Source organism: Taurulus bubalis, assembly GCF_910589615.1.
Source record: "Taurulus bubalis genome assembly, chromosome: 16".
NCBI lineage: Eukaryota > Metazoa > Chordata > Actinopteri > Perciformes > Cottidae > Taurulus > Taurulus bubalis.
Genome location: NC_136604.1, coordinates 13,771,958 through 13,797,037, shown reverse-complemented (window position 1 = coordinate 13,797,037; position 25,080 = coordinate 13,771,958). Strand labels below are relative to the sequence as shown.

Here is a 25,080-nt window from a genome sequence, read left to right as displayed (position 1 = left end):
CTGGATTGGAGAAGATGGCACAAGAAATGGATTTAGGTTGATGTTTGGTAGCATGTCAGAATGTTCCCTGTATTAATCCTATTATCATACAAAAGGTTTACAGTATAATATTTAGCTAATCATCAATTGCTGCTTTTGCAAATCATAAATTAGCAGGAAACAGTGGAATACAGAAAATACACTGTCGTCATCTATGAAAAACAGATCACGTCAGGTTTCACAGGTATGAAATATCGTGGTCAAAAGACAAAACAAAGCTTTCTGCTTGCAGGGCAACGCGCTTGTTCTTGCACGTTTGTTCCCTTTTAAAGTCATTGACCTTCAACAGTGAGCTCTCCTGAGGATGTAGATGGTTTATAATGTTGATATGTAGCAAAACTTATTGTAAAATGTAATAATTGGGAAATACTCTAAGTTTAAGAACATAAATAATTCCAAATGGATCTTGTGTCAAGTCAAAAATGGTTTGTAACATAATATATAAGAACAGCGGCATTCTCTGAGAACTCACTCAACAACCACCACTTGGGTACGCTTGTACCAATTAAGAGCATAATCAATCAAATATGAAGAATATAAAAAAAGATATCATCTCTGTATTATTTTTACTACATGCCATTCTCTTTAAAAAAATAATACATGTATTACGTAATCATTTTAATGTATCTTTTCATAGTACTCACAGTCGGTTGAAGTATACTATTACTAACCCCAACAGGAATTAAAGAGTTAATGAGCAGTGCCTGTTAGCCATACAGTAATGTACACACACAATATTCTCACGGCATTGGTTTTATAATAGGGATTCTTTGGCATGTGTGTTTGCTGCAAAATGTGCCCAAGCAAGACAGACATGAAGGGGAAAACAAGATGTAGGAAATTGAAAAAGATTAATTTGAAGTATCTCCATTTATCTTTTGGACGTCTCTTTCTTTCCATTTGTCATTTCTGCTTCTAGGTGAAGTGACCTGAACATGCTGTAAGCCCAATGATCTTTTCTGTGAGTCGGTTATAGAATATATCCATGAGATCCTGGATATCGATACGTGATCTACATTAGGCTCTGACGTTCAAGGGTTTATTTTATAACCCATGCTGACAAGTGTAGGGAATTCTTTTTTCCAACACTAAGTCATTTTATCTTTATATGTGGTATATAACGTGCAGTGAACTTTACTCCTACTATGAGAGGCTGACACTTGCACACACATACACACAGAAATCCTTGAGTACGATCGCCTGTGTTTCACATCATTATGCAGATTTTAAAGCAGGGGGTCTGTGTGATGAGTGACAATGTAAGATAAATTAATGCTACCGTGCTTCACTGTCTCTCCACAGTGATGTGATTCTTACTCACATGGAGCTGGGCGATGTTAAAGTTAGACTTCACTGGGCAAAGTTCCCATGTCTCATTTTCCAGAAACATCCTCAGCTCTTCCAGTCGTGCCCTAAAGGGATGAGAGAAAAAGAAAAAGGTGCAAAGATAGATTAAGACAAGAAGCAGTAATTGGAAAGAAGAAGTCAACATGTGTCCATCAGTGACCAACAGCGTGTTCAGGTCTGTTTACATAGGATCAAAGAGTCCAGATTAAGTGTGCTGACATCAAAAAGCCTGCAAAGGTCACTAATGTACAGTGAAAAGGAAGGTGTGTGTGTGTGTGTGTGTGTGTGTGTGTGTGTGTGTGTGTGTGTGTGTGTGTGTGTGTGTGTGTGTGTGTGTGTGTGTGTGTGTGTGTGTGTGTGTGTCATGTTTCCATGTTAACTGTCATCAAAGCTTAAGAAAGTCACCCTGATGGTAGGTCAATATCAAGTCTTGCAGTGTGAAATGTCAGAGCAGTGTTGACTTCACACACTGCAGTGGTCTGTGTTATTTCTCTTAAATGTGTTTGAAGTGTGAGAAGTGAAAGAAAAAGGAATGGTTGCGTGAGACAGGGAAGCCTTGTGGCACAAAAATAGAGAAGGGAGTCAGTCCATTTAGCACATGCTGGCATCTTATCCTGCAGTTATATTCCTCTAATGGAATGCAATGAGAATTAAAAGGATATAAAAACTTTGAGAACATTTCAATCAATCAGAGAAAATGAGTTGGGAAAATAAAAGCAGAAATTACCAATGGCACAGCTCTTAGATATTTATCATGTCTGAACCCTGACAATGTCATTCTGTCCTCTGCACCCGCAGGCCAACAATACATCCACCCCGATGACTGAGTGTGTTACTGCAGGCAGCTGGCAGATGAATACAGGCATCAGCCAGTCAAAGTTCACTCATGGGTAATCTCTTTGGGAATGACACCCGGCTGGAAAATGAATCAAACCTAATGTAAAGATGATGTCTGCTGGCAGCCTGCTGGCAGCCTGCTGGCCACAAGTGCGAGTATGTGTGCTGATGGACACATTGGAGGGGTTGATAATATGCCATCATAATGATGTCTGGTGTTCTTCTTCTTCTTCTCTCCGTGCATTTTTCACCTCTGTATCCCATCGTGCCTCTGTGTTTCCCTCCTTTGACGATTTGTGTCAAAGGAATTTAGCTTATTAGCATCCAGATAGTCAAGAATATTTTTCAATGATTCTGTCACGAATTCTCCTTCTTATTAGTTATTTTCATCCTGCCTGCCTGCCTAATAAACTATGTAATTCCAGATCCTTTCATTCCCACCAGATCAGCTCTCATTCCCTTCACCTGCAGCCGATTCCCTCATTAGTCCCTAACTTGCACTTGTCCTCTGCCAGATTGTCTTGTGTGTTATTGCCAAGCGCTCCAGTGTACCCTGATATTATTCCTGATCAGCCTGTTCCGACCCCATTTGCCTGTCTATTCGACCTTGGACTTTTGCCTGCCCCTTTTTGGATTTGTTCGCCTTTTTGACTGACCTCCTGGTTTTTCACCCTGCCTGAACACTAGTAAAGAACTTGTGCTTTGGGGTTCAAGTACCTGTAATCCTTACAGATTATTGATGGCTAATCACAACACTGATCAATGCAAATCAAATCTGATGATGTCTGTCGCTGTCTGCTTGAAAGCAATACATATTCATGTGGTTGGCAGGGGGTTACATAATCAAGAGTTAAATGTGCTTCCAGCTCAGTGAGTGTTACCGTGTAACTAAACATCTACTCCAAAGAGGGTTGCGCTCGCACGGTTGTGATTGTATGTCAAAGTTTCTGCCAAGCAACCTGCTGTCTACCATCGTCCCCACGGCTTTCTCTCAAACATAGAGAGGGACTGCATGTCAAATCCATGCAAGAACGGAAGATCGCCAATTTTCACACAATCCAGGTAATGATCCAATGCAACAAAGACATCTTACCTGTGATAGTTTTTAAAGTAGTTGACACTCTGGCGTTTGATAGACTCCTGCAGGACCTCTGACTTGCTGCCACAGAACTCCTCACCCACCTGCATCAGCCTGAAAGAGAAGGTTAAAGGATGAGAAAATACATAATGACCGACAGCAATGAAGGACAAAGAGAGAAGGTACAGAAGAACGGGAAGAGATAAGACAAAGGGATTTGTCATCTGATGGCGCATGTAGTGGGTGTAAGGAGAATATATAGTCGACTCTATTGATGCACATGCCTGCACTGATACAACCACCACAAGTTAAGGTGAAGTAGGGCTGTGCGATATACCGGTTGAACCGATTTCAGTATGGTATGAATTTTTCATATACCGTCATACCAGTTGCTGCTGTTTGGCAGGCAACAACATTTAATGTTCACAGCTTGAAGCTGAAGGAGCAGCGGACCAAGCTACTTATGTCTCATGTTAACTTATTTGACTTATGGTGTTCAAATGACATCGCCAAAAGGCATGCTGGGTAAATGACACCGCCCACACAGGAAGACTTTTTTGTGCAGGAAGAAGTCTTTTCCTGTGCAGCAAAATGGGCCGGCTTTACCCATAATGCCTTTTGGCGATGTCATATCTTGCACACCCTGAGTCAACTTCTATCCGTGAGACGTAAGTAGCTCAGACCGCTGTACACGTATCTGTGACTGTAAACATTAAATGTTGCTGCCGGCTGAAGAATGAGAATAGTTGTTACGGCCGCGCATGCGCCACTAGTATCAAGGGATTCCCCGGGGTCCTAAATCCCTCCAGTTTAGCTCCCTATGTACCAATCAAAACAGCTGCTGGCCAGTTGCGATCGAGTGGTGAATAACGATGGCGGTGGCGGTCCTTTTCGGCATCAATAAATTAATGTGTTTATTTGGGAAAAAAATACCGTGAAACCGCTAGAATCTTACAAAATACCGTGATATGAATTTTTGGCCATACCACCCAGCCCCAGGGTGAAGGTTATGATTTGATTAACTGATTTTGAGATATAAACCTTATAACCTATATAACCCTTAAAATGACTACTTTATTTATATATATATATATATATATATATATATATATATATATATATATATATATATATATATATATATATACAAATAAATATATATATATATGTATTTTATATATATATATATATATATATATATATATAAATAAATATATATATATATGTATTTTATATATATATATATATATATATATATATATATATATATATAAATAAATATATATATATATATATGTATTTTATATATATATATATATATATATATATATATATATATATATATATATAAATAAAGTAGTAATTTTAAGGGTGTATTGCACAAAATATATACATTTCTCTCTGTATCTTTATAGCATGTGCTTCTTCATAAACAATCTTTAACATTTGTGTGGTTTTGTTCGCAGTCAAAAACTAATAGGCTCAAACACAGCCCATTAGCCTGAACGCCTAAGGAGGAAGACCAGACTACTGTGTTTGTGTGTTTGACTGACAGCTGAGCCAGCGGGGGCACCCAGACATGATGTAAACAGACTTGCTCTGGCAACTATAACCTGCCAGTCAAGGGACAGACCATTTTTGTTTTTCTTTGCAGTGGTCTTGAAGAAAAAAAGACCATACAAGTGTCTGAATCTGAATCTAAAGTAAGCGATCAAAAATAAATAATAAAAAGGGAGCTGAATAGGCAAACAGCTGTTTCAGATTATCCCATCTAGAGTGTGTAGACAGACAACAACTGTCACGCAAACAGTGGCTTCAATAGATCAACAAACACTAAATGTAAATGAGCTTTGATTTGGGTCACAGGCTCTCAAATTTACAAAGCAATTTAATATGATGTCACAGATAAACACACATCATTTGTAATGGACTTGAAAGCATTAACAATAATTTCCTGGATTCTGCTTATAAGCATGTCTCGTCCCTCCACCCACAAACTTGTTCAAGCCAAGTACAGGCTTCACTCCCACATACAGCAACAGGCTGAGCAGCGCGCAGGTTGACCACAGAGATGAAGGTGTGTACACTTCCTTTTTGTTGTCCATAAAGGTGCAAAATACCCTGGAGTATCACATTATCATAACCATAGTTAGTATAATCAAAGTGTGGTGTTTACATGGTTTTAGACTTACCGTCATTATAATTTCAGTTTTTATGTCAATGATTATTTTCTTATTGAACAAAGGCTTTTGTGTGCGAGTGTGTGTTCGCATGATCTCATTCAGTAAGTGAGGAAGTGACAAAAAAGACAAGACAGAGAGGGGTATAGCAACGGCAAGATAATGAAGCCCAATTAGTTGAAACAAGGGTGAGCTGACTGCGTACCTGCTGATGACATCAAGTACCACAATGAAATCATCGTACTTGAAGTTAGACATGTCAGTCCCCAAGATGTAGGCCTTCACTTTCAACTGTACATCCTGAGGAGAGAAATGAGAGGCACGTGGTTTGAACGGAAATCAGAGAAAAGAAAGGAATAATGAACAGAAAAGAAAAGCTAGGAGCGTAGGGGGTGGAAGAGACATGGCAGCCTGTGGAACGACTATGTGGAGAAAAACACTAGGAGTCAAGCTTAAAGAGAGAGAATGCACTATTCGTTCCAACCTGCCAAATCCGTGTCAGTCCATGCTCCAGCTTCTTCTTCACGTAGCTGCGGTCCACCACCGACTCATCGGACTCTGCTGCCGCGGCGCCATCTAGAGGTGTTCAAACAAAGACCACAGGCCGACTCAAAACTGATAACGAGAATGAGAAAATTCAATTTCCCCTCATCCATTGCATTTATCTATTTTTCGACAGTGTCATTTGAGCGAGACTCGAATAATTTAATTTACTCATTTCAATGGACATCTGCACAATGATGCACGAGCAGAGTGGATCAGAATCCGAACAAAAGTCGCAAAAGACTATTCTTATCGTTGATGATGAAGCAAATGAAAAACATCCCTTTAATAATGATAAAATATGATTCCTCAGGTGTATTCTAAAAGTATAATACAGGGGAAATATGACGTAGTTGAGCTGCGGATCTGAAATGTTTAGCTTGAAGTTTAACTCTGAGACTTTCTTTTCCAGAAGTGGATGTTGGCAAGCATTTGACAGGAGCGTAGGTCACAGAGTCCCTGAAGAGCGCAAAGGCTGAGAATATGACAATACTGGATGACACTTCAATAAAAAGGTGCTGAGGACAGGCAGCCAGAACATTAAACCAACGTCTACAGTGAGCCTGGTTCCTCCTCCATCAGCTTGCTGTCCTCTCTTTTGTTGGTGTGTGCAGGTTTTTTTTTCTCATCTCCATCCTGCCTCTCTCTCACAACAGCATATTGACAACAGTTTCTAAGCAGGAGAGAAACGAGGGTTCAGTAGGATCTGTAAGACATTCCTCGAGCCTTCAGACAAGAACCAAATTTGCTGCCGCATCCGTTATCAAAGATCTTTTTCTATTTGGTTAAAAGCATTCTCTTAAAGTACGTGACAAGAGTGTATATACAGGCAAACAAAACAATCCACACAGTGCTCCAATCACAGGGAGGAGAACAGATTTTTGATTAGAAAACATCCAAGAGGAAAGAATTTAAGAGCAGTTTAAGAGCACAGAAGAAAATATAAAAGTGTCACCGCCTAAATACGTGTGGATCTCGTTATGTTTGAGCACACGCACGCGCACACACACACGCACACGCACACACACACATTAGTCAAAGAAAACCAGAGAGACAGGCATGAATCATTGGTCGAGTTTTTCTTACTCTGAACCAGCGAGATGGTTCAAAGACCGAAAGCCTTAAACATACAAACACATAATTGAAATCAGCTTGACTCAAAAATCTCCGAGCTGTTGTCAAAACAGAGTAACTGTACAGGGAACCTGCTTGGTGAGGTGTTTGTCTTCTGAGCAAGACGAAAAATATCCCTTAGCATTTTGCCTGTTTTTATAAAAAAAAATAAAGTCACAGGCGTACATTTTTAGGGCAACATTGCAAAGAAGTACAAACATAAATGTGATTACACCTATACACTGTGTATATCTAATTATATAAATATAATAACGGAGAGAAAGAGAAAGGGCAGCAAGAGTTGAAGAAAGCATATAAACCTGGATGTCGTAAGTTAAAAGAAAAAGAAAAAAAACACGATCAAAAAGGATCTCAAGAGGTTAAAAAGGATGAAAAAACTAAACCAAAAGACAGAAGTGGGGATCAGCGAGCCTGGATTATTCAAAGCTCCTCAGAAACCTCAAAGTCTGTGAAGGTATTACTTTATACTGATAGAGAAAAAAAAGAGAAGAGCTACATTCGCCAACATGGGGTGTTTAAAAATTAACAGGCAGGTTGTTCAGGTGTGACAAATATATGTAACAGTAATGCTCGGATTATACATTGACATCTATGTATTAGCCGATAACGCTGACAAAACAGCATCTGTTACCATGATGTTCAAGACATGATAAACAAATGATATCCACGGTATACCATAAGGAACTGATGGAGCCAGTGTAGTGGTTGCCAAGTTTGTACATCAATCAATTTATGCGTTTTCAATCGCATTCTTAAAAAGGAGAACTCCACCTATTCTACACATCAAAGTCGGTATTGGGGGAGATCTACAGTATATGCATATATACATTTAAAAAAAATAAAGCTGTGTAATGCCTTTTGTGGCTCCCGAGGGAGGTAGAAGTCTTTGAAAGGGGTTGAAAACTACAAGTTTCCCAGACCTCTAAAGCCCGCTCCTCTACTCTGCTTGAGGCTAGCAGCTCACGTCTACATGGCCACTAGCAGCACAACACATCCGAATCTCCGACCATTTTCATTAGTCTGTAGAATATGACGTGTAGGCCAGGACACCAGCACGACAGTGTTGAATTGAAAATGTTTTTTTTGTATGACACACATTCGCCCTGGGTTGAGAACTCTTCGCCATGAATCATCAATGAATCATTAACATCCCTAGTCGCTGATCATACAATTAGCAACAGAGAGGATGTGCCCGCCCTTATTATAGATTCTGACAGAAGCCTCAATACACCAAAGAGCAGAGGAATCCTCAAGAGAGAGATTCATGTCTTGTATTGCAATAGCTTGGCACAATGGGCTTTCCTTAAAATACATCATTAACGGGTAAGTCCATGCCTCAGATTGTCCACTGCAAAAATTGTCCATCTTAACAATATTTTCTATTAAAACAAGGGGAAAAAAATATGTCAATCAAAGAATAAATCCCGTTTCATATACAACTTGTTTAAGAAGTTATCTTTTATAATTTACTCTATGACTTCAGCAATCTTCATTGTACGTATCATCTTCTAACACTCAATCATTTATCTCATCAATTTGCACCTTTTTCAAAACTATCTTAAGAATCTTAAAAGCTGTGTATATGCTTACATGCTTGTTTCAGAGTCCAACAGTTTGAAGACCACTTTGTCATAACAGTTGTTTTAAGGAGATAGCTCTTTCACAATAGGAGATCAAATATAGATTCCGGCTGATGTCTGTGTCTCCCCCGAGCTACAGAGACATTTATCTTTTTCTTCCGATGGCTGATTGCAATCATCACATTCAGAAATGGATGTGACACATCATGGTTTTCCCTGGTATACGTAGTTATATGAAATAAATGGCATTCCTGTTCATCTCAGATTCTGACCTGCCCTGGGAGTCTGCTCATGGTGCATTTTGAATCCATTTTCATCCTTTTTATATAGCACTACCTCCACAGCCAATACTGTCATGTTATAGCCATTACAAGTCATGATTTGTAACAATTACAATGTGGGAAGGTTTAATCAAACATGTCTTGTAATTTCAGAGTCTTAAACTGAGGGCTTTCAAACACTGTCCTTAAATTTTGTTTTAAATAAATAAAAATGAGGACAGAACGGGTTTTAACAATTGCATAATTCATTAAAAGTCGAAAGCCCAAAGGACTTGGGAAAATCGTGATACGGCAACTTGACATCTCTGGGTTTCATTTAATGAGTGGGAGTGGGAGTGTGTGAGAGCGAAAACATTTGTTGAGAGCACTGGATGTTGGATGCGAAATATGTCCATTACTATCCGATCCGGCAGGTCGCATCGAAGTGTGAAGTGTAGGCACACATGTGCCGACACATAGGCAAAAGTCTTAAATAGGTATTAAATGCTAAAGCAGACGAAACTGAATTCTATAAAGAACCGCACAGTTGGAAAGCATTGGCCTGTAGTACTGCATCATGGTAAACAAACTTAATTTCAAGGGATTATATTCCATCACACTTTTTATTTATTTAGTGCTGATTTGGTGCAGTTTGAGCATTACAAATGCTTTTTTTAAATTCACTTGCACACCTTAATGTGTTGAAAGGGGTACAATGTTACAATGTTTTAACTTCAGAACTGAGTCATTTCGAGGAGATGCCTTTGAAGGGCTTGCAAATAAATTAAATTACTGATATAAGCAGGTTGTAAATATTGAAAACAAAAATTACATTAGATGGGTGCCAAGTCAGGTTGCCACAGCGAAACGGAGGTATACATGAATACAAAATCAAGATGAAATAGGGGTGTCAAAAAATAAATTGCAATGTGTACTGGTAGAGGTCAGTAAACCATAACCTAATTCACATAGCATGCTCTCTCGTTTACTTTATATGCTACTACTGAGCATTAATGAGGCGCGAAGGCCAACTCTCACCCCGACAGCGGAAAACTGATCCTTTTCTTTATCATAGCAGAGCAGACAGCCGCCATACATTTCAATATTAACCTACATGGTCTATAGCCATGCTCTGTATGAACATGTAACAGATGAACAAACTTTCCTTTCACACACCTAAAGTGCTCTCTCACACACACACACACACACACACACACACACACACACACACACACACACACACACACACACACACACACACACACACACACACACACACACACACGTGTAAATCTATTCTGTCAGCTCTGAGTTCGACCCTGGCTCATATTCCTTCCTGAAATAACCTTTCCTTAAGTGGCAAAATTAATTACTGAAACATTACACTAACCTGCTCAATATAGCAGGTGGCCAAAGGCTTAAATTCAATGAAATGCTCTTTTTGTGTTCTCATTAAGGTGAGAGGTGTGCGTGTGACGGAGGAGGATTGATCTTCAGTGGGCCTGCCGGTTAAAACTTTGACGGCCTCTGGTGTGAGACGGAGGTCACTGTCTGCAGCGGTCATACTCCTCAACAAATGAGACAAAAGGCCTGTACAGTAAATCATTAGTCTGATGGACCCTGCACAAACATTATAACTGAAAGAGGACGGTAAAAGCCGGGACTACATCAGGGTCAGGGACACCTTTACACAGAGGTGACAGCCATCAAATAGCGAGATGATCGATGAGCTTGTGGAAGGGAATGTGGTGTGTGTGTGCTCTACCCTGTGAGGGGCATCATATCTAATGAAGGATGTAGAGGACTGTCACCGACCATTCAGGACATCTTTGTGTCCTCATCCATTCGCAGAATGAATTATGTACAGTATGGGAAAGCGAAATGAGCCATCTTTCGATACACAGTAGGAAACTACCAGCTAATTTGACAGGTCTAAATGTGCAGCTAATACCTGACAAAGTCTTTGGCAAGGCAAATAATGAAACAGTGGTGAGGTGAAAATAAAGTGCTATAAACCAAATCCAGTATGTTTTTTTTTTTTACACTGGTAAGAAATTCAACTTCTTGTGGAGCTTACTGCTAAACCACAAAGTATGTTCTGCCTTGACAACTGAGCTTCTCGAGACTGATGTTTTCACATCTGGCTGACGAAGGCAGGAAGGATAGAAGCTGAGACACAAGTCAGACTTTTCTTGTTGATCCAGACATAAGCTTTGGGTTTGGACAGATGTGGTGTTCAGTCGTCTTGCTGTTCTTAATGGACCGTAACTTGAGTGCAGCTTTACCGAGTTTCCAGTGGAGAGTCAGTATACTTTAAAGGTTATACTGTTATTGTTACAAAATGTACAAAAAGATGTACTTGCCATTTCTTTTCTTAAATGATAAAACTAGAATTTGGGGATCTGAATGATATCTAATACTAAAAAAAACACAATGTGGAAAAAGTGATAATTTTATCTGTAAACGGTGTCTTTATGAACTGAAACAGCTAGACATGAAAGTCCTGTTTGTATTAGATTAAAAACAGAGCACACTCAATGTCACGCATGAAACATTTCCATAAATATGCATCACACATGCTTCATCACCTGTGCAAATATTTATCCTTGAAACAATACAGCTGGATCACATTCATTTCGCAATGTAAATCCAACAATATATATATATATATATATATATATATATATATATATCATATATATATATATATATCATATATATATATATATATATATATATATCATATATATATATATATATCATATATATATATATCATATATCATATATATATATATATATATATATATATATATATATATATATATATATATATATATATATATATATATATCATATATATATATATATCATATATATATATATATATATATATATATATATATATATCATTTGTATTCAAGTAATTAGGACATTTATATTTGATAATGCTCTAAAAATGTATACATAATGCACAACTGTATAAGTAAAACATCTCTTTGTATTATTGGAGAAAGGAGGTGTTTTATCAATAACAGTGTGATCAAACATCAATATGCCAGTACCGACTCATTCAATGACCTCTACACTGAAAAGGGAGCTTAGTCAATGCTGAAAAATAGTACGCCTCTTGAGCACACGTACCACTTTACTGCACACATTCAATACTCTTTTCATATGCCAATCATTCCTTTCTGTGAGCTAAAAAGCTGATAAACCCACTCTATGTCGATTTCCCACAGCCATGAAAGAGTGGCACTCCCGGGCCAAGCTGACCCTCATTCATACCAAGTCTTTGAAATCTGAATCTGTAAGTAACTTTTTTTTTAGCTTAGAATTTATGCTTTGTGAGTAAGTCTTTTTTTATTTCAGATCAGAATCATTTATTCGCCAGGTATGTTTATACAGACGAGGATTTTTTCTTGCCGGAAGGTGCATAACATTAGACAGATGAGACAATCAACAATTAACAACAACAACAGTGAAGTAGATATTAAATTAAGTAAAAGTGCTCAGACAAACAGATAACAGTAATGTAAACATAACAGTAATGAGCGATTTAAAAGAAAACTAGAATATTGCCTCGCGGTTGTACACCTACCTATAAGTTTACATCCATGTCTGTCCAAAATGACATTAATTCCTCATTTGACCGTTTTCAAAAATTAAGTGTTAAAAATTAGCATATTAATTAATGAGTTATGTCAAGGTGACAGTGACCGTTGACCTCCAAAATGTATTCAACCTTGAGTCTAAGTGGACATTTGTGCCAAATTTGAAGATGTTGCTGAGATATCATGTTCATGAAAATAAAACGGACCAACGGACATGACAAGCCAAACACATTTGCCGGGCAAAGAGACATGAAAAGGAAGGAGAGTTTTAGGCACTAAATATTAGTATCTTGCAAGACAGGAGGTTTACAAGTCATGGTATGTGAGAGGTCGTTATTGTATCTTATATTTCTTAATCTAAGTGCTTCTACAAAGGAACTGTGCACCTCTTTGTTGTATTTGGCAGGTCAGAACAAATAGAGCAGTGTTGCGTAGTATAAGGTCGTAGGGTTAAACGGGTATAGTCCCTTACCTGTAGTGGGTGTGGTTTCGTGTTGGTCGTGCTCCTCGTGCCACTGCATGGTGCGGTGGTAGCTAAGCATCACCTCCCACAATGCCTTGCATAGATCTGTCAGGCAGGGAATGTAGCTGTCCACGGTGATGTGCTGCCAACAGAGAAGTGATGCTCTTTTACACAGTATATTCATTTATGTTTTATGTTGCATTACTCTATTTTTGTGTCATAAATGTATTGTACTAACCTAGAAGAAAAAAAGAATTGGACAACTAATTAATTAGAAGATTCAGGAAGAGACTCAAAGCAAAAAAATAAGCTGATCAACTTTAATCTAATTAAAGCCTGCTTATACTCATCATTCAAGGACACTGTGTTGGAAAACATTTATTTTTGGAGTCACTCCAAACCCTTTCATCTTATGTAAGAGCTAATTAACGAAAGGACTGATTAAAAAAAATTACATTATGCACATTTAGTTATACAATGACAACTTTGAGTTCAAAATGAACATATACAGATGATTCTCAAATGGCTGCCACAGAGAGTAGTGTAGAGCTATAGCATGTCCATGCAGGTGGATAATCAACCACTGTCTTCACATCAGAAACACAATACATCAGCTCATATATGATGTCCATATGCACGAAGCCTGAAGTGAGTCTTTGCTTTCATTAGATGGCAACTTTATTATTTCTGCACACCATGAGATACTGCGTTGAGCAGTACATTGGAGTATTCATTATTAAGTTAAACAGGAAAAAATATATTATAGATCATTCTGCCAATAAACTGAATTATGATGTCTATTAAGAGAATTCTAATGCTATGTTTTTTTTATGATAACAGAAAAATGATCTACCCCTACCCATACAATTACCGCAATTCCATTGAACTCTTTAGAATATCACCAAGGTGCTGAATTTAAAATAAAACAGCAAACTTGTATGATTAAAAAAACAGGGTCTAACAACTTATCTATGAAATCATCTCACATGCATAGAAATTATAACAAATTGATCAGATAATAATATAATCATAAAAACTCCCACCATAACCAGCCAGCAGCGACACATTCACATTTGAAGGATAATGTTATATATAATCAGAAGTTGTCACTTCATCCAACCTGCATGTGCGGCCATGTGACGTGACTTGGGGTTGTGTTCACAGCGTTGCCACAACATAACCGAGAGCTGTCTATTAAAAATACTCTTGTCCATTTGTCATAATACAATCCTGAACATACGCAGCCCATTCAGATGGCAATGTTATCCGTTTTGAGGATTTGGGTGTTTTGGTTCACTGGAAAATACTGTAGGAGAATGTTTACACAATGTACAAGGCAACACGTGTTTTCCATGACTGGTAAATCAGTCAGCTGTTTTCCAGGTTTTCCAGGACACGTGGGAACCATGAGAAAGAACTCAAAGGACAATGCACATTGGCGTTTTTTCTTCACACATCCAACAGATGACCGCGTCAGATTCTGAGCTCTCGGGAGGCCGAACTGCCTGGAAAGATGTGTGTGTTAAAAGGGCAGCTGGCACAAGAGTAGCCACTGACACAGTTCATTCACGGCTCTACTGAACAACTCGCCAGTAGAGTCCTGTCAACATGTCCAGACACCAATTAATCACTGCCAGATCAAACAGTGCTGTCGACAGCAGCCGCACTTTACTTCATGTAAGTGGTTGCAGACCTCTGCTTCCTTTCACAAAAGCACACTGTGAATAATACAAACCTCACACTCTGATGATCAATTTTAATAAAGACCCCAACTGTGCACATACTAACAGGAGTAAAGTCCCACTCCATTTTCTGGCTTTCGTCTCTGGCACGTCAGAGTCCCTGAGTGACAGACCGCCACTTGCCAGGACAACCTCTCAACAGAACAGTTCAGCGAGAGATCTCAGTTACTCTCAACTCTGCAAGAAATCAAGTAACAATCGCCATCTCAGAAGATGTTGATGACAGAGCTGTGGCCCGAGACAGCTAAATTGCACAACAGCCTCCACCACTGTCAAGCAGAGCGGTGGTTGAAATTATATGAATTTAAAAGGCCATTTTTCAGAAATGTAACCATTTTACAGATCAACAGGTAGGCAAACACTTGCAGCTCGAGAAATGAAAAGGGTGAAAATTAGATAGTCAACATTATTTAAATAAAGAAGCTTCTAATCTACTGTATTGCATTAAAGCACAGACTATTAGAGGTACAGTGATGCTTTCAAACACGTTTAGCCATCCCCTCTGAATAGTATATAAAAACAAAAACACCCTGTAAACCCTCCAATGATGACAATCAATTATGCACTTACCAGTGTGATAAATCCTCATTTGAATTTGATTTAACTGCACTCAAATTTAAGAGCATGTACTACCTTTGCAACAGTGGATATCACTGTTTCTTACTGAGAATGTATTTGTAACAATGAACCTCATCACCTGTGTGACCACAGCAAACTGTTCACAGTGGAACCAAGACTTGTTTTAGGTTTTTTTCTTCTTTTTTTAAAAAGCATTCTATGGCACCCATTGCGACAGCAGGATGTGCAGTCAGGTGTGTACAAAAACAAAAGCTTTAAAGTCTGTAAAGCGATAAATACCAGATTATACGATCACGATGAATAATCATGATCGCGCTGTCATTGAGAGTCACCTCGATTTTCTTCCAAGTTATGTCACTGCGCATTATGCAAGTCTACTGCAGTCTAGTTCTAGTCCCTGTTAAGTACACGGTGCATACAGCTGCAACTGTCAATGTGGCCCTCTATTGGCCTGAGCGTTACCGACATAGTATGACAAAATTGTCATACAAAAAAAAATTAATCCCTCCTGATTTCTGAAGAAACAACATCAACACTGGACTGCTCCATAATAACACTTAAACAAACTTTAATTATCCTGCAATATCAATAGTACTTGTACTAGTATATAACAATATTCTGTCTCTTCTATTTTTGTGTATCTACTCTCAAACATGACATCAATACTAGCACTAACAAACACAGCAATTATATAATAAAAATAATAATAATAATAATAATAAATGTAGAACTACTGTATAGTTTCTACTATACTAGATATGTAATTTACAGTCAATGAAAATAATTGAGCACCAGTGCTTAAGAGACGAACCTGAGACAAACAAATACAGATAAACACAGCTTCAGTCACAAAGCACCGGTCAGACAGGTAAGCTCATGAACCAGATTGGACAAAACAAGGCTTACATTTGACATCCCATGTTCTCCACCAGTGAACCACATCACAGCAGCATGTTGCCGGGCAACGGAGGTGAGGGGCGACAATGAGGGGGTAAGAAGTGAGAGAGAGAGGTGAGAGAGAGAGAGGAGAGAGAGAGAGAATGTGGATCTTCAGTGGGTTTGATGAGAAGATGTACACCTACACAGCACTTCTGTATTAGTCAGTGTGCACATATAAAAAGCGACAACAGACAGAAGACATGCTCCACCTGCCGTTAGATTACACAGAAACAAATAATAAATAAATAAACTTCTCTCATTGACCTTCCTGGACACAGTAGTCTTCTAAACAAGTACAGAGATGAGAGCTCGGAGGAGGCAGGTTTGGGATCTATTTTCGGCTCTGGTGTCCTGAAGACAGTAACCCATCATTATGCGCATAACATATGGCGAGTGGTGTCAGGGAGGTTTTCAAAAGACAAAGCAGTGAGTGCTTTTGACTCCTTTGTGTATGTGGTGGTGTGCGCATGAAAGAAATGTCACATATTGTACAAAAGAGATGTGCAATGAGGGCAGGCAACCCAGATTTAGCTGATTCGCTTTCTCCAGGAAAAGACGATCACACCCGCCTCAATTAATGAACAAATAAACACCTCAATCAACCTGCAAGAGATCAAAAACATAGTTGGCAATCTGTAGACTTGCTGTGCCAGAAAACAAACAAAGAACAGCACACCTTCTCCGAGAGAGGAATCTCACACAAACACGCTCGTAAACACAATTTGGTGCAAATATATCTGAAAATTCTCTTGAAATTACTTTGTGAACACAAATCATATTACCGATTCTACTGTACCCAAAATCATTGTCGTTGTTAAGGACACGTTTCAGATGTTTTGTAGCATTCTGGATATCATCGATAAGTTAATAAAGTCCTCAGTAAATCAATGTGAAATACAATTATCATCTACATAAAAGTGGACAATTCGATTACTTATGTATAATGTAAAGAGCCAATATTAAACCCTGTGGCACACCTTTAAAGAAAAGAAAAAAAAGATGCTTTTGCTTGAGTTGTTACTTACCGATGCTATTGCTAATGATGCTTTTGATAATTCAATTAATAGTTTCAGGCAATGTTTCTTTTTTATCTTCATTACATTTCATGAAGTTGTCAAGTGCTTCACCACAGAGATGGAGATTTTGCAAAGGGACATATTTATGATCATCTGCTCCGTGGTTCATGTTGTACTTTAAAGTGATTCGTCACAAAAACTTGCCATGCGCAACAACAAGGTTCATTGCACATGTCAACTTTGTCAAAGGCATTGACTGAGTCTCTGTGGAATTCAGAGAGAGACATTTTTCTTGCTACTCAAAACACAGAAGAAGGATTCAGGCAACTAAAAAGAAATAAATCTAATGAATTGCCTGTGAATAAAAAAACAGAATAAAAAATAATCAGCTGCAGTCATTCAGTCGATGTCTATCACTACTGTGACAAACTATGAACCACAAACAATGCAAGACCAGTTTCCATCCATAAGAGGTGGGATGATATGATGCACAGGGTTTGGCAATGGATTCATTTCACTCTGTAATGAAGCTATCAGCCGCCATGATTAACTCAACACAAAAAGCCAGCCCAGAATAATGGCACTGCTTAACATGACAAAGCAGCAGTGTTAGCATCCACTCCACAGCCTCGCAAAATGGTCCATACTTCAGATATATGACTGCACTGAAGGTCAGCCGTATCAAAATCATGGGACTATGCACAGTTGGGAGTGGGATGGATCCCCATTGGTTACTGAGCAGTTGTCTGATATTATTGGGGTGAAATTATGGCTGTCTGTAACACAGGTCGAAAAACGATAGTAAAAGGCGAACACGAGGAGCTTCTAGAGGCTGCGATGTTGATTACAGCCTATGATAGGACAGACAGACAAGGGGAATGATAAGGAATGAGACTGACCAATAATGATGAGATGTGGATGTAAAATTAATAAGACCCTTTCACAATCAGAACCGACCTTTCTGAATGTTCCCATTTCCCTTGAATCTTAAGTTGCATAACTAAGAGGCAAGTTCAGGAGGTCTAATGTGGCTCTAACATTTCCTTAACTTTTATTTATCAGGGGAACAGCAGCAGAATAAGTTTGCTCCTCACCACAAACACCAAGTATCATATTGATACAAGTCCACAATATTAACACACTCTCCCCTGTGCAGCTCCACTGGAGCAGCTGTTGGTCCGATCCTTGCTCAACAGCAAATCATTGACATTTGTTGAAAGTGTGGAAAGCATTGCTTTGATTATTTCCCCATTTTCTGCTGATTTGAAAGAGAATTTGACGAACGAGAGTCTTTGGAAACAAGTCAACAAATGACCATTCTGCTTTCACAAAATCCTAAACAACCTCAGAGAAGGTTCTTTCAAATACTCAGAAATCTCAAAAGGACAGGTTTTCAAAACCATTTTCAGATTTTGAGCATCACTTGAAAACCCCTTCTGTCTAGTGTGTGTGTGTGTGTGTGTGTGTGTGTGTGTGTGTGTGTGTGTGTGTGTGTGTGTCATCAGCTACATAGACACTTATTTCACATGGGTGCTTCACTTAGCCCTCCTTTTTTAAAGGCAGGTGCAATAAAATAATCTACCCTAAGAAGTAAAAGGAAGCTGAACATTTGTTCTCTCCATAAAATTCACTGCAGCCAGTTGGGTGATTGTTTACATTTTTGTATTGTCCATCTTAGTTCTGATAGTAAATTGTTGATCATCCCTTATGTTGTCAATATACAATCTGATCACCAATAATCACAATACTACAGTAGACAGGCTTCAAATGTGGCCAGCGACACATATTGACTGTGTGTGAATATTCACACACACACACACACACACACACACACACACACACACCTCTTCATTTGAGTGTGCGTCAGTGTGTGGATGTGATTGCCCTGTCAATCATGATCACACAGCCCAGAGTGTAACGCACTATATATGTGTGAATATGTTGGGTATGAGTGGGATCATCCAGGCAGTATGGTGTTCAAGGTTATCGAAGACTAGTAAACATTAGAGTGTGTCTCAACAGTTGCATGCACACAATATCTGAGGGGATCCATGATACAGATGTCCAGTAAGCATAATGACAGTTGAAGGTTCTCCATTTGACATTCAAAGAGTTAAACTGAATATAAAATATACAACATCACAAAAGTTTGTGAAAGATAGTTGAAGTATGAAAGAAGTCCATTAATTGTTTTAATTAAAAAAGAGGCTGAGGTCATGTGAGGCCGATTATCTTATTTTGTGAAAAATTACCCTGAAACGCCAAACGAATCTGAATCATTCAGTCTCTCTGAAATTGTGTTTCATCTTATCTCTTTATTCATTTAAGATAACAGATTAAAAACAAGCTTGCTTTATAGATGAAGCTTTACTGTATATGTAATGTTTTTATAATAATGTTTTTTTATATGTAATGTTTTTCACAAATATCAACTGATGATATTACAAGAAAGTGACTTTAATAAAAGCTTTGATATTAAGAGCTGTCCGAGAGGCAACTATTATCTTATGACAAGTAATTTTCCACCTTATTTACAATACCGGTAAAATATAAATATGCACTTAAAGTTATGGTCAACAGCATTTATAAGCAAATTGTATTGTTGTTACAGAACAGGTATTACTATCAAGACTCCTGTAGTACAGTACATTAGTGTCACTGCTTTGATATACTGTATTTCACAGCCAGTCTGTGCATTCTGGTAGAGGAAAGATTGCAGTGGAGTACATCATTTACAACAGCAGCTGCTGGTGAAACTAACAAGCCTATCGTCTTTGCAAGAAAGCTTTCACCCGACAACAATGAGACAGAACTCTTACTGAGCACTAATTAATATGAATCAGCATCACTTCATCACACCCACAGGGAATCCCACACACAGTATGCTACAGTAAACAACCTTACCCTGGCCATCAACTTCAAGCAAGATAATTCATATTTCCCCATAAATCCCACTGAAAATTCACACTAGTTTTTACATATTTCCATGGCGACACAAAAATGTGCTGAAACCCAGTTTGAAGTGACAGAGAAACTGATAATCTTCTATTCAGCTCAGACACTGAGAACATCCCACTAGCCATCTTGAATGTGGGGTACCATTGACCTCCTCTGGATCTTAAGTGAATCCAACCAAAAGAAGCCTTAAACTAGATTTAAAAAAACAAGTGTGTGTGTATATATATATATATATATATATATATATATATATATATATATATATATATATATATATATATATATATATATATATATATATATACACATATATATATATATATATATATATATATATATATATATATATATATATATATATATATATATATACTGAACTTTCCATGCCACTTACCAACTGGGGAAGGAAAATAAACAGGAAAAAAAGAAGGAGGAAAAGGAAACAGAGGAAGAAGAGGTGAGGAGTGGAGAGGAAGAGGGGTAGCACAAAGGTAAGAGGTAAAGGGCAGGGCAATTTAGATAAGAGAGCTGCTGGCAATGTCCATAGTAAAAACCTGTGCAGTCAAACAGCAAGGCCACACATGGAACTAGAGAGTCAGGGAGAGGTAAAAATATATCCCAACTGACACATCGAGAGAGACCGCTTAACCTTTCCCTATACCTCCATCTACACCTCCGCACAGTGCTTTAGGTCAGACTGCAACACAAGCTCCCTCCCAGCAAAGCTAATGATGAATTGACTGAAGTTATGGCCTGCTGACCATGCAAATGTGAAGTATTTTGATCTGGAGGGAATGAAAACGACAGTGAGGGAACTGAGGCGTGTGGACCAGTATGGAGAGCCCCGTCAGAAAGTGCTGCTGCTGCAGTGCATTGGTTCTGTATTGTGAGCAAGATTAATTATCTAATATTGAGGGAATACAATATACTTGTCTTTCCGTTGTATGAATCGCTTTCCCTTCTACACCTTTGTGGAAAATCTGTAGAATCCTTTGTCATGAATTAAGGCATTCTTCTCTTAGCTACAAGGCTATACAAGAAAAACTGAGGCATACTATGCGTAGCACTCCTATGTAGCACTTTACAGTGAAAACTAACCACTTTTTTACTCAAAACACCACCTGCAGAATGCTGTGATGAAAGCACATAGAAGTAGCACTCCTATGTGCTTTCATCACAGCATTCTGCAGGTGGTGTTTTTTGTTCTATCGCAAGTTTTCACCTAACTGAGTAAAAAAGTGATTAGGTTTCACTGTCATCAAACAAAGGGAACTGAACAGAAACTTTTCAGGCTAAAATGATACAGTTTGCAGACAGAATGGGTGAATACAGGTGGAATAAATCGGCCACACACACACACACACACACACACACACACACACACACACACACACACACACACACACACACACACACACACACACACACACACACTCTTACCGTGCACAGGTCCTTGTACTGCATCTTCTGGAACTTGGTATCAGCGTTGCCAGCACACAGCTCCACATATCCCAGCACCACTTGGAACACAGTGTTGTGGATGGCCTGAGTGAAGTGCATGTGGAGCTGGTCCATAGCAGTCTGCAGAGAGAACCAATACACTGTTATGAAAACTATAATGTTTAAGATGTCACTGTCATCGGCCAGTGTGGATCTGTAAAAAAGGCCAATAGCAGGGAAATTGCAAATCAAACTTCTTGGAGAGTCATGCTGTACACTTGATATTTTGAATCATTTGCAGACATATTGTGTTAGCTACACAATACGTCATGAGGGAAATGTGCATAGAGGCCTCCTGGTTCAAGTCCGAGTGAAAATGGTACACCAGTTTCCATGATTCACATTTCTGAAACCAGCTCAGTTTGCTGTCATTTATAAAGTTGTAACGACCAAGAACAAATAGAAAAATACAATGGCAAAGGCATATTCCTGCCATGTTTTGGAGCACAACCAACTCACCTCACAATCACCTCGTGTGGATTACCCAGAGCTATTTCATCAAAATGAGGAAGGAAAATGTCCAATATGAGCGATAAGAAAAACACGCACATCCAATGTTCGTCAGTACTTTGCTGCAAGTAAATCCTTTAACAGGAGCTATTTGGTGTGCGGATCTATGTGTTTTAATCCCTAAAAATGCCACCAATTACTCTGACTGTTAAATTAAGCATTAACATTATCACTTCATTAAGATGATATGGCTAATATGTTAGCAAACTGTGACTTATTTACAAACCAACATCTCATAATTTGAGCCAACTTTTTAGCAAAGTACGATTTCCTCATCACTTAATTCCTCATTAATAATCAGGGATTTAATTTAGCAAGTAAAGACTAAAATTGCTCTTAACTATGATTTGACCAATAACATCTTGAAATACAATCTTACTCCACTGCACTGAGCTCTGTGACTTTGCAATTCAAGTCTCTTTTATTCTCACAAGTTACAATTGCCATTTTGCAGCTCCCACATACAGCATCGCTACTAGACCCGAGTGAATTGAGGCCACCAGAGTCGCAGGAGACGTGGGCACAGACAGTGCAATTATACTGTCTTACTGCGAGCTCACCGACCAAAGAATGGTACCCCCATCTGTTCTGACTGCCTGCTGCCATAAATGTAATTTAAACATTCCATCCCTCCTTTCTGGAGGGAGTTTCACTTCATCTGGCTAAAAGAAACACCATAAAAACTGCTGGCTGTACAAAGCATGGACTGTAGACATGAAAAAGGAGTCAACTAGCAACTCATATTGTAATAATCATCATCTTTAGACATACTTATCAATCAACTGCAAAAGCAAACAGACTCATTCATCTGAACCTACGTCTACTAAACAAGCAGATGTTTCTGTCAGACAAATGTTGGAAAAGCAAACTGGATGTCAGGTTCATTAGGCTATGGCTGTGTGGTATGAGAGCTAAAGCCAGAGAGACCAGTGTTAAGAAAATATGGTCTGAGGTGGCATGCTACTGTAGGTCAAGAGCTTAGTGATGCCGATTACCTTTTGGATGACACAGTTCATGAAGATTAAAATTGTAACTGTGTGTGCACTGCATCAAAAGAAAACTGCAGTAAGAGCTCCGATTCAGCCAAAGATCATAGTTGAAGCTCAATGTGAGAAACACAGATGAAGAGAGAGCGTGACAAACCAATTCAGTGCAAGCAAAAGAAGAAAAAAAGGAGAAAGAAAACAACAACAAGCCTTTAGGAGCAATGGCAAGAGGCAGCCAAGAACAACTCTTCAGTAAGCCTTCGAGTCTGAACATACTCATTATCACAGTCATAAGAAAAACACAATAGATTCTCAACGAGCATTGATGACTCCTCTCCACCTCAAGGATGGCTGTTAATGTCAAGAGGCATGCATTGTATTGATCAACAGGGGCTTAGGTTTTGCAAAACAAAGACAGAATAGGTTTGTTGTTGTGCGATTGCCAGGATGAGAATGACGCATGAATGCTGCCAAGTGTACGTTGGCAGCATTCATTTCATAATTAAGATGACCAGCATTCACTTCTGGACAGTTTAAATTGTATAAGTACGAAGAGCAAAGTGAAACCGGAGTCAATTCCATGTATGTGCAAACTTACATGGCCATTAAAGGTGATTCTGATTCTGAAACATGCTGCCTCATCATTGTTAACAATCATCATTAGTTGGATGGCTACTAATTTCAGCAAGTTGGAATAGAAAAGCAACAATTATTATTATTATATGGATGACAAAATATTATGGAAGCACAAAGTGTTTCATTCTTGCTTACAACTCAAGCCTTGACTGACTACCCAGATCAGAGAGCAATGAGAAACAGGAGGTGGGAGCTTTACACCAAAGAACAAAGCATAAGATTAGGGCGATGAAAAGGGAAAGAAATGTAACTCAAGGCAGAAGAATGAGATCAGGGCCAAGTGAGATGTGGAAGATGATGATGGAGTGAGTGGGTTATTAACCAGAGAAGCCTTGGCATTAGAGATCAATACTTGTTCACAAAAAAAATATAAGGACAGGAATGGGACTTGTGGAAATGTAGAGAGTGAGAAAAGAAAGACACTAGCGATACGAGATAATATCTTCTTCATTTTCGGTTATAGTTCTTGATGTTTCTTCTTCAAACTACAGTATTGTGGTTGCTGCTCTAGAAATTGAACAGCTTCAAATGAGGTGCAAGAAATGGCCCATACAAACATGTTGTTGTGACCGTATCATCTTAGCCGTTTTTTTATGTTTAGAGAGCTTATTAAATAATATCCAAGGATTTTTTTTTTTTAAGAGCTCTGTTCTTTTTTGTGGGTGATTACAGTGAGTGTGAGATGATTGACAGAAAGCAGAGCATAACGTAATCACAAAGGATGACATGCATGCCCTGTGGCCTAAGATATTCTCTACTAACCCTGAACTCACTCACTCACTCACTCACTCACTCACTCACCGGAGTGGAATAATAAAGAGAAGCTTAAACAAACCAAAATACATTATCATGTCTTCTATAATGATTTAAGAAGCCTGTCTGTGGAAGGTTTTTGTATACTGTTCTAATCTAAATGGTGGCAAAAGGTCGTGAAAGTAAGGAAACAACATCGTCTCCAAAAATATCTATATTATTGAAATACGGTTAAGGACAGGAGTAGCATAACCCGCTCGCAATCTACAAAAGAAATTCCCCAATAAGAGAAAGAGCGAGAGTCAAACCAAAGGACATATGCCGTAAAGTGAGGACAACAATCAGACCATCACACTCAGTCATATTCAGCCCCACTCCGTGGCCCTG

The 25,080-nt window shown here is 38.6% G+C and overlaps 1 protein-coding gene across 4 annotated transcripts in view; it reads right to left on the bottom strand.

The window, feature by feature from the left end:
- The window catches only part of vps50 (VPS50 subunit of EARP/GARPII complex), a gene marked incomplete at its 5' end in the record, with an annotated part of 91,130 nt that overhangs the window by 35,540 nt on the left and 30,510 nt on the right, over window positions 1–25,080 (bottom strand). For 3 of the 4 annotated variants that reach the window (XM_079232182.1, XM_079232183.1, XM_079232184.1), the window contains 6 exons: window positions 1,361–1,451; window positions 3,317–3,415; window positions 5,687–5,781; window positions 5,966–6,057; window positions 13,084–13,216; window positions 21,749–21,889. In XM_079232182.1, coding sequence (XP_079088308.1) covers window positions 1,361–1,451; window positions 3,317–3,415; window positions 5,687–5,781; window positions 5,966–6,057; window positions 13,084–13,216; window positions 21,749–21,889 — 651 coding nt within the window. The remainder of the gene's footprint in view (window positions 1–1,360; window positions 1,452–3,316; window positions 3,416–5,686; window positions 5,782–5,965; window positions 6,058–13,083; window positions 13,217–21,748; window positions 21,890–25,080) is intronic. The other variant, XM_079232185.1, reaches the window with a different exon arrangement.